We start from the raw sequence: 11,254 nt of genomic DNA on the forward strand, positions 1-11,254 counted from the left end.
TGTGTCTTGTTCGGGTCATAAATGGTGCATATGGGGAAAAATATTGTGGGGAATAATACTTCTAATATATTAGAAATCATTAAGCGTTTCATGACCATATAAATATAAAGGATGTAGCATGCGTTATGCAAAGTATGGAACCAGGCCCGGATTTGTGGAGAGGCCACCAAGGCCCAGGCCTAGGGCGGCAGGATTTTAGAGGGCCGCATGCTGCCTAACTAGGGTTGCCGCCGGCCGGTATTTTTAATAGCCAGTAAAACACCTGCCAAGGCCAGGGCCGCTATTACAAATTTACCGGCATTATAGTTGCCAGTAAATTTGTAATACCCTTGAAAAAAGCCCATGGCCGTCGAACATTGCTCAAAATGTACCTTTTCTCCATCTTCTGGCCATTGCGCAATGTGGCTCCACCCCTTTTTATATCATTATATGAAAAGGTGGCAACTCTATGCCAGAAACACGGAGGATGTGCAGGAGATACAATAGTTTTCCGAATTTCCCGTGCACCAATACCCATTGCTGTGGTCCTGATGATGAAAATTTATGCGAATAACAGGGAGGGGACGGGGGCGACGGACGTCAGTGGGCCTACGGGCGCCCACCATGTAAATCCGTCCCTGTATGGAACACCTGTCTTCTATCTTTCCTTTTCCAGATTAAAGCTGACAGTACAGGGACATAGTCACTTGTTCAGCTACATCGCTAAATAAGCAGGTTTCTTCCAAATTGCCCCCCCCCCGAAACGTTGCTGCACAGGTGGTCACAATAAAAGGGGTAAGCTCCCCACCTGCAATACATATGGTGTTTGTGCGACTCTCTTTAAAGAATGTATCTGCTTTTATAAGTCCATTTAAAGGAGGCATTTTGTGTGAAAGACAAGGATGGTCCAGTGTTTTATAGAATATTGAAGGAATGTGCGTAAAAAATTAGTGTTTCAGGCTGATTGATTTATTGAATATTTCTGCAAAACCCCTACATTCACTCCTCATTTGATACTTTTGACAGGGACCATAGCACATCTAAAGGGAGCTCCAATAAAGGGGACTTTCTTTTGAAGATAATTTCTAGCGCCAAGTAAAACCAGCACCATATATTATTCATTATTACCTACAAAATGAGGTTTTTTTTTTTTACTTATCAAATATTTCCTTTAAGGTTAGTGTAACACCTTTTCAGATTGGGTTTACTGTTGTTATAGTGGAGTAAACAATAACTACAGTGTAAATACTTTTTAGCAATCTTATTGAATTCTGCATTGCACTTTTTTGTTTATAAAAATTGCCTGAGTGCTATTTTTATTTTTCTCTGTTTCCTCCACAGTTTTAAAATCCTATTCATAGTGTATCAAACTGTTCTGAAAACTTCTCAAATTCCTAGTTATGAAGTTGAACATGTGATAGATTAAGTAAGTTTTTAGCTAATTGCCAAATTTATTTTTCTTTTTTGCATAATTTCAGAAAAATTTGTAAGACATTGGCTCTTTGAATCTGTCGGACTATACACTAAACCAAAAAATAGGGATTTTATAATAAATTACTGTTTAGGGATTTTTTCAACATACACATTTGAGTATCTTTGCACAGTTGAAAGTTGCACTGTACATTTATAGTCAGAAGTCCCTACAACATTATTGGTATGTGGTATAACGTTATATAGGAGATGCAGACATTTATTAGATCTTTTCTTTTTGTACCACATTTACAGTGCCGCTGATAACCTCCCACACCTACAGTAAATGGCCAGTGGCATTCTTCATTTTGAGAGAGCAGCTTTGGTTGTGTTTTAAACGGGAACTGTCATAAGAATGAAAATTGAGTTCAAGCGCTTGCATCTTTTACCCATACTCTTATACGCCCAAGACAATAATACTGTTCATTGGCAACTATACATAGCTAGTGTACAGTACAGGCCAAGTGAAGTCTTCTGTGTAAAATGCAAACAGTTGGGGAGCAACACAAGTATGAAAAACAGTTCCTGGGGGTGCCATATAAGGACTGTAATTGGCTATTTGGTAGCCCCTATGTGGACTGGCGGCCTATAGGAGGCTCTGTTTGGCAGTACACCTGGTTCTTGTGCAACCTCCAAGCCTGGAATTCAAAAATAAGCTCCTGCTTTGAGGCCACTGGGAGCAACATCCAAGGGGTTGGAGAGCAACATGTTGCTCATGAGCCACTGGTTGGGGATCTCTGGTCTATAAAGATGTGTAAACTCCAGCAAGCACCCTGCAGCTGTATGTGAAGGACCTTAGCCAGGATCTCATTGTTGTGAATTGTGCAGAGTTCTTGTAAATTCTAAAGGTAGCCATACATAGTCAGATCTAAGATGTCATGTGTGACCCCACCAATCAATCTGCCCGACTGCTATCTGGCCAAAAATGGGCCAGATGTTAACGAGTAAGTATAAAAAAAATCCCATTAGACAAGTGTATTGCCATGTTGATGCTTCCCTAAAAACACACATTTTAGCTTATATTTATATAGTGCAGTGTTCTGTTATTCACACACACTATTCTGTACAATAAATAAATCAGAAATTGTGTAACCTTGTGGAAAGTAAAATAGTACCCAGCAGGAAAAATAGAAGCAGAGACATATTGCAGAATTGCCTATAAGGTTTTGCATTGTGCTGGCCGTTTCTGCAAGCACAAAATCATGCACAATGAATTATTAAGCGGGTTATTTATTGAAGGTCGAGTTTGTGAGGTTTTTTTCTACCTCGAATTTAAACAAGCTCAAATGTTTGCTTTTTTATGAAAAAAATCTTGATTGAAGCAATCAGGGAAAAAACTTGAATACCTCAAATTTATTGAGTTTAAAGGCTAAAAAAACCCCCATGAATGCCTTAAATTATGATTAACATGTATTTTAGAGCGCCAACATATTGCGCAGGGGGTGAATTTATCGTGTTTTTGAGCACAAACCAGCGTCCCCAAACACCCAGAAATGGGGATCGCAAAAAACATCTTCAAATGGTTAAAGGGACCTCTGCCATTGACTTCCACAGGAATTCACCAGGCTTTAGCTGAAGTATTTTTGGATTCTGACTTTTTGCAGCATCTGGGCATAATAATTCCTGAAAAATTCAATTTTTTTTTTTTTAAGTGAACCTTGACTCGAAAAAGTTTTTCAATAAAAAAAAACCACAACTCAACCTTTAATAAATAAAAGGTTATTTGAAAATAACATTTCAAATGGTGGAATGAGTTTTAAAAATGCCACCATAAAAGTCACAATGCTGTCCCTTATACTTTGAATGGCAACTTCTTATGTATTTTGTATGCACACCTTGGCTTACCTTTCTTGCATGCTGTTGTGATTTAGACTGTAGTGTGACTATATATTCCAAACAGACCATAAATACTCCAGCAGCACTAGGCGGATATACAAAAAGGATCTGGTCCAGTAAATGACAAAATGTAACCTTTATTGTAGCATGTAATGGCACATAATCCTTCTACAGTCTAAAATATGGTGTCAAATGTTAATCACATTCACACGATCTTGGAAAAACAAATCTAAAATAGTTCTTGAAATTTCAGAACAAAAAAAAGTTGATGAGTGAAAATGATGTATGCAGTTTAAATAATTTAACTGGTATGATAACCTTACACAAGGGCCTTCCAAGAAAAAAAAAAACAAAACTATGTATAGCATACAATATGTGCAAGCCATAAATTTTTTTCTGAAAAAGGGTTCCACTTGCTTTCTGGTTGTTTTCTTACCAAAAAAGTTTAATTTAGAAAAGGTAACGTCTTTTTCAAATGAAAGGATTTCAATGCCTGTCTGAAAATGCATGCAGTGCTCGAAAGCTCAATCACATCAAAGGCCTCGTGTTTTACATCTCATTCACTAGTCGTCGTCTTCATCTGAATCCATCACTTTTCTTCTGTTGAACTGGAAGGCAAAGAGACAATATGAATAAAGTCATTGTATACATCGCTGCCATCAATCTATAATAAGGATAGATGAAACACACAAGTGATGTGTAAATTCAGGTTCACCTTTAAGTTAAAATTTAGTAGGTTATAAAATGACCAATTCTAGGCAACTTTTCAATTGGTCATTTTTTTGTGTAGTTTTTATTTTTTTATTTTTAATTATTTGCTCTCTGTCCAGCTTTCAAATGGGGGCCACTGACCCCATCTAAATACAAATGCTCTGTAAGGCTACAAATATATTGTTATTGCTACTTTTTACTAGGGATGCACCGAATCCAGGATTCGGTTCGGGATTCAGTAGAATCCTTGTGCATGTCTTAGTTGGGATTAAGTACAAGGTACTGTTATTATTACAGAGAAACAGGAAATCATTTAAAAAAAAATTAGATGGGATCCCATATGTCTGTGAGATGGGCTTTCTGTAATTCTGAGTTTTCTGGATAACTGATTCCATAGACTGGAGTATAAATGTAAGTAGGACTTGAACCTGTATTGGCATCAGCACCCATGTGCCCCATTAGCAATAAAGACTAAGAATGCTGGAGAAAAGGCTATAGAGTTGATCATCTATATACACAAAGCAAAATTAATACAATTCTCCCCAGACACATATGGGGCAGATTTATCAAAGGTCGAGGTAAATTTTCGAATGAAAAAAAATAAATAAACGAATTTCGTGTGTACTTCGACTAGGGAATAGTCCAAATTTCAATTTGAAAAAAATTAGAATATTGAAATTTATCATGTACTGTCCCTTAAAAAAATTCGACATCGACCATTCGCCATCTAAGACCTGCCAAATTACTGTTTTCGCCTATGGGAGACCTCCTAGAACCTATTTGGAGTCAATTGGTGCACTTTGAAAAATCGAAGTTTTTTTTAGAAACTTCTAATCAAATTCGATCGAATGCGCTATTCCTTCGATTCGCATTCGGGCAAATACGGACCTATTCGATCGAAAACGGACCTATTTGACAAAAAAAAAAAAAAAACTGACTTAATTTCGGTTGGTCTTTTTGAATTCAAATTTTTAAGTTTTCAATTCGAAATTCGACCCTTGATAAATATGCCCCATATATGTCCCTTCTGCACAAGAATGGCACATTCTATACAACAGAAGACCCTTTATATCAAATCACGAGGACAGGAAAATCAGGCTGGCCATGCACTCACCTTTACTGTAGTCTTCTTTTCTGTCTGCCGACTCACTTTTTCCAAAATTTCTATTAATCCTTCTTCTGATAACTGAAAGGAAGAGAATTTCTGTTACAACCAGTTCTCTGTTACATCCCAGTCAGCAGTGCTGAACTTTTTATTCAAAGCTTCATTTAGAATGACGTCTCGCATAGATGGAACATTGATTCAGAAGCAGGGCGTGCTCATTTTAGGAATTCCATGACACAGTTTTCCATTCATTGGTGCAGCGCTGCAAAACAACCGCGCATTCTTAGGTGGTGTAAAACAAATATCTGACTGATTAGTAGTCTTACATACATCTCATATGGATTATGATTACCCATCATAACCCCAAAATAAAGTATAAACCATAAATTTGTACAAACTACTATCAAAGGGGTGATTCACATTTAAGTTAACTTTTATTACATTATAGAATGGCTAATTCTAAACAACTTTTCAAATGCTCTGTAAGGGTAGGACTACATGGATGTTTTCTGCGCGTTCCAACTCGCTGCGTCAAAATGCATGCGACAAACCGCATACGATGGAAATAAGGTAAGAGATAGAAATGCTGGATGAAGTCGCAGCATTGATCCAACGCAACATGACTGTCAGATGCAGACGCAGCGACTTCAAATATTTCTATCTCCTTACCTTATTTAAGTTGTATGCGATTTGTCGCATGCATTTTGAAGGCTCCAAATGTATTATTATCTTCAGGGTTGCTAGGGTAATTTGCACCCTAGCAACTAGATTGCAAACTGGAGTTGCTGAATAACAGATAACACCATTATGTTCTACAGAGCTTATCTGCAGCTTATTTATATAAACAATAGTAGTGTTTCTGAAGCAAACACAGCAGCTTTACCAGTGCAGGGTAACACTATATCTATCTATCCATCTATCCATCTATCACTGTTCCTTTAAACCTAAATGCACTTATATGCAATGCTACACACAGTAAGGCATATTTATTAAATAGTACAATTTGGGTTCAGTCTTTTTTTCACCTTTTAAAGAATTTACTAAAAACAAAGTATTGAGCACCCTTTATCAAGACAATGGAGAAGTGCCACGGAAAAATCATGGTGTCATTAACATAACGTAACTTATCAGGTAAAGTATTATCTATGTGACATTTAATAGGAACTTACTTTGCCACCAAGTTGTCCAAATCTTGCCATTTGTATAAGATAATTCTCAACAGCTTTGGCTTTCTCTGGTTTAACAAGTGCCAGATTATTCACTGTTAGAAGAAAAGAATAGTCAATTCATGAGTAAACCCCTCAGTACTGTCCAACTTGTACAAATATAAAAACAATATAATCACACATTCACAAGTGGAGACTACATTGATAATCTCTACACTTGAATCCATGGTGGGTTATTATACTAGATACTCTCATGGGAATGGTTGTCTGAGGTCTGGATAGTTGATAAGCTCTCCAGCGACCCCCAAACTCATACTAAGGATTTCAGAGAAAGCAAATAAAATTGGGTCTCTAGGTAACAGACTGGATATTGTCAATAATCCTGTGTAGCAGGGAACAGATTCAGTTTTATTCTAGGGGTTTTATTGCTACAGTGAAAATTGAGGGTATCCATTTCTCATGCCCATTTGCAAAGCAGCTGGTGAGCACTCCGTTTTAATAACTATGCACTGGTACGATGATATTAAGCAGAGGAAAGTAAGAAATATTGTACATAATGGAGTCATACTGATGTGGAGGGCCACCCCCAGCTGGACAGCCCTGCTGTACATCACAGTGTCTAAATGGTTTCAAAGTAAACATGTGCCTGAATCACAGATTCTACTTTGCAGGTTTTATTATGGGAATAAAAGGTGTTGCTTAGAAATTTATGGCCAGCACTCAAAGGGTTAAAGGTGCTCTGTTCGAATAATCAGGGCCAGGCAGACAGGGGTGTGTAACAATGCTTTTTTTTTTTTTTAATTTTCAAAATACCTGAGGTTTTCAGGAATTTGGAGATTAATTTTCTAGTCCACCATCTGTTTATGGCACTAAACAGAGGTAAGAGAGCTTGGGGGCTCAGTGCTGTCTCACAGTGTCTCACAGTACACAGTTCTCCTTGCATCTCCGGGTGCTTTTCTTTCATCCCACATTCCAAAAACATGCAGGCGGGTTAACTGGCACCTGATAAAATTGACCTTACTATGCGTGTCTGATAGGGCCTTACATTGTAAACTACTTTGGGCCAGGGACTGATGTGAATGATGTATAATCTCTGTGAAAATATATTGGCGCTATATAAATTACACATAATAATAAAATCTTAATGGTAATCCTGGTTAATTCCTGTAGTATCGATGGCAGTAAATAATCACTCCAAATCTCTTTGTAACTGCATTCTGGGTTCAATCTAGCCCCCCTATGTTATTCTGTATTATAGGAGTGCAACCCCACAGTTGTACCATAAATCCCTATAGTGGCATGGACTTGGGGGAACAGGGTGTAGTCTGAGTGGAACAGGGTCGTGGATGGGGCTTTAAAGGGATTCAGGTTGGAGTCTCTGTACTTAACATATCAACAGAAGAGCGATCATTTTGTGAAGTCATACATCTGTTAGGGTTCTATGAATAACCATGACTTACAACAGAAATAATAAATTGAAATTGAGACAAGCTGGTGAGTTTAAGACAGTGTAGCTGAAACAGAGGGTTCAAGAGGTTACTCACACCTGGCCCGTGCTGCCTGGCTGAGAACTTGAGCTAAAATATTATTTCTCATGTCGTCCTCTCTGCAGGAAAGAGCAAAGAAGTAATTAAATATATATACTTTAATCTTCAAGCAAAGTTAATCATCCATGGTTTAAAATAAAAATCACAAAAGGAACAATAAAATGCCCTTGCAAGAGTTACACATGTAATTTATGCAACTTCACTAAAATGTATTCCAAGTTCTAGCCCACCGGGACTGAAAGTAAGCCAATGGAGCCATATACACAAGGGACTAAATGATCAAGTTATTTCTGAAAGCAACTTCAGTCATTTTACCCTGGTAACAAGACCTTTTTTGCCCCATTCACTGGTCAATAAGCTTTACACTTTGTCAGGGATGGGCAAGTCACTAGACAATATTGATCTGTGTATAAGGGTCAAACACCACTTCACTAAGCCAATTTCCCCATATATAATAAATGGCACAATGTTTACCCAGGTGCAACAGGTGACAAGTAACTTCTACCTGCAGACTGGTTGCTATATGCCTTTTCTAGAAGGTTTAACCAACATTCATTGGCAGAAAATATCACATAAGTATTAGAGGCTTTGCTTCCCATATGGCACACACCTTTGCTTGGCTTCCTGTTGAGACTGATCATTTCCAGCTTCCTAAAATATAAAAGAAGAATTAATACGGACTATACTACAAAAACATGCTTAAAGGAGACATATAGGATAAATAAAAACCCCTAATTTTGAAGGCAATGATGTATACTATATGGTGCTGGATTTACTTTTGGGTGTAAAGTAATAGTCTTTAAAAATGGACCCTTTACTGGAGCTCTTTATAGACATTCAATGGTCCATGTCTGTGTTTCAAATAAGGGGTGTCCTAATGGTCCCTGCCAGAAGCACAGTAGGAGGTGGATAGCCAATCAAAGCTATTCAGTCACACAAGCAAAGGCTTCAATTCCATATCAGGTCAGTCTAGCTGCTGATTGGTTCCTATCCTACAGTGCAGTGTGCTGATTGCTGTTGACTCCCCTGCACAGAATGGTAAAGGAGGCAGTAGGGACTAGTAGGATTTTTGCAGAAAGTTAAAAGCAAATTCATTTTATATCTAATGCACCAACACATTCTTGTTTTTTTTTGTTTTTTTTATACATACTATGTGTCCTTTAATATCTGTTCCAAAAGGAATGGTGGAAAAAAAGGAGAAACTTAAAGTTGAGATCAACACATTCCTTCTGCAAACAGGGAAACCTTGATAATTTCAAAAATTCAAGACACATTCCTAACATGAATTTGCAATGTGAAACATTTCCCTGAGCAATTTATATCCAGTTTTAAAGGTGGTGTTTTTTTTTTTATAATCATAATACTATTGAAACTAAACAACATCAAAAGAAATTACAGACAGTGCAAACAACACTGCAGCACTGCAGTAAAGATGCCGCACAATGTACTTAAGTCTATACGCTTTTTTGAGCAGCTGTCACAAATCTGGAAGCAGGCAAAGATATTTTTGAAGGTACAGGCCCCCTCAGCCTGCCAAAAAGGCCTATATTATATTATTAACATTAGTATTGGATACTTCAGGTCAGCGGGCATTAAAACAAATACATAAACAAAAATCGAGGCCCTAATACAATACGGCACAACTGCCAAGTTTCATCCAACAGGAAATTCTGGTAGACATTAAAATATGCATATTTTTAGGGAAAAAACCCTAGTATTAAGAGGTGTTTTACCTTTACATTAACATGTTATGGAATGCCCTATTCTTAGCAACTTTGCTTTCATTTATATATATATATATAGTTTTTGCATTATTTGCCTTGCTCTTCTTTCCAGTTTTCTAATAGGGGTCAATGATCCCGGCAGCCAAAAATCTATTGCTCACTGAGGCTATAAGTTCATTATTCTTGTTACTTTTTATTACTTTTGTTTCTATGCAGGCCCTCCTCTTCTTTTCGGTTTTCTAATGGGGGGGGGGGGGTCACTGACTCCAGCAGCCAAAAATCGCTGAGGTTATACGTTCATTGTTCTTGTTACTTTTTATTGTTTGTGTTTCGATACAGGCCTCTCCAATTCATATTACCCATCTCTCATTAAAAAAGCATTGCCTGGACGCTAGGCTAATTTGGACATCATACTAAAAGTTAATTTGAAGGTGAAATACCCCTTTAATGAATCCATGGAGCCTGTATGCACAATCTACACCTTGTATATTCGCTGGACATGGATAGGAATTATCCAAAAGGTTTATATACTATAAAAAAAATTTTTTACAGCAAAACCAAAATGTTTTATGCTTTGTGCCCATACAGTCATATTTATTTTTTACTAGTCTTCCCTACCGTTATAAAGCACAGACTAGTAAGCACAGTGATGAGACTAGGGGATGAGTTTTTCTCTGCCTGCAGTTTTGCTTCATGTAGCTCAACTGACAGACACAGAGTCTTGAAACGATAGAGCAATATATAAATCATTCCTCCTGCAGGTGTGACTTGTACTATACTATTTCAGGAATCAGAGGAAGAAGCGCAGAGAATAGAAAAGCAGACAGATGATTATTATACGTTGGAATGATGCTTAGAATTCTAAGTTCTACCACTATGCAGTATGGGTGGAATTCTATGGACTTCTAAGTCAGTTATTTGGAAGCTCTGCTCGTGCATTATATTCCATATGCTTAGCAGGCAGACAAGCATCAGTAAGAGTAAATGGAAGGTGTGCCAGTGATTGTGTGCATAGCAACAGGCAGCAGGCTCCATGCTCAGCACGTTGGCGTACTACTGATAGATGGGAATGTGTGCAGGCTACCAGGAGGCGAATAAAGCTGGTTTCTCACCCCATGTTTGCTCTGCAGCTCTGACATGCGCTGCTTGCGAATAGCCTCCAGCTCTGGGTCCGCCATTCTGTTCCAGTTCTGATTACAGCCCAAATCTCTCCACGCTAGGCCTCCCTGTAACTGGCTAAATTGTGCGTCGCTGCGCTCTTACGGTGTGACACACCCGCGCGCATGCGTGCTAGTGCCATTCCGAAGGCATTACTAGTTGCTAACGTTCTCCAGTTCTGTCTAGTGTTGATAATCGAATGTCGTTTCTATTTAGTGCCACTTTACGCTATTATCCCAGGCAGCCGGGGATGAGGAAGAAGCCACCTATTTGCAGCTCATTGTGGGGGAAGCCTTTTTGATTTTAAGCTATTATTTTTTTCTTGTCAGGCCATCCATATTGGCAGGTATGGTACAAAGGCTGGGCACCCTAGAATTACCCAATGGTACTAAAGATCTCTTGAAGGAACAGTGGTAACAAAAACTGAAAGTGTATCAAAGCAATTAGAATATAGTGGACTGTTGCTTGACACAGGTGAAACCAGAGTTCTACAGAAAGACTATTATAGTTTATATAAACAAGCTGCAGTGCTGTGTAGCTGTGGGGACAGCCATTCAA

The 11,254-nt window shown here is 38.1% G+C and overlaps 1 protein-coding gene across 1 annotated transcript; it reads right to left on the reverse strand.

Annotated features, from left to right (window-relative positions):
• Positions 1-3,402: 3,402 nt before the first annotated feature.
• pdcd5.L (programmed cell death 5 L homeolog) lies at positions 3,403-10,830 on the reverse strand. The gene is made up of 6 exons (XM_018258035.2): positions 10,651-10,830; positions 8,425-8,465; positions 7,812-7,873; positions 6,271-6,362; positions 5,111-5,182; positions 3,403-3,893 (listed from the first exon to the last, which is right to left on the reverse strand). The coding sequence occupies exons 1-6, from the start codon at positions 10,714-10,716 to the stop codon at positions 3,849-3,851; spliced, it is 378 nt and encodes a 125-aa protein (XP_018113524.1). The 5' UTR covers positions 10,717-10,830; the 3' UTR covers positions 3,403-3,848.
• Positions 10,831-11,254: the final 424 nt, after the last annotated feature.

This window comes from Xenopus laevis, chromosome 4L (genome assembly GCF_017654675.1).
Source record: "Xenopus laevis strain J_2021 chromosome 4L, Xenopus_laevis_v10.1, whole genome shotgun sequence".
Classification (NCBI taxonomy): domain Eukaryota; kingdom Metazoa; phylum Chordata; class Amphibia; order Anura; family Pipidae; genus Xenopus; species Xenopus laevis.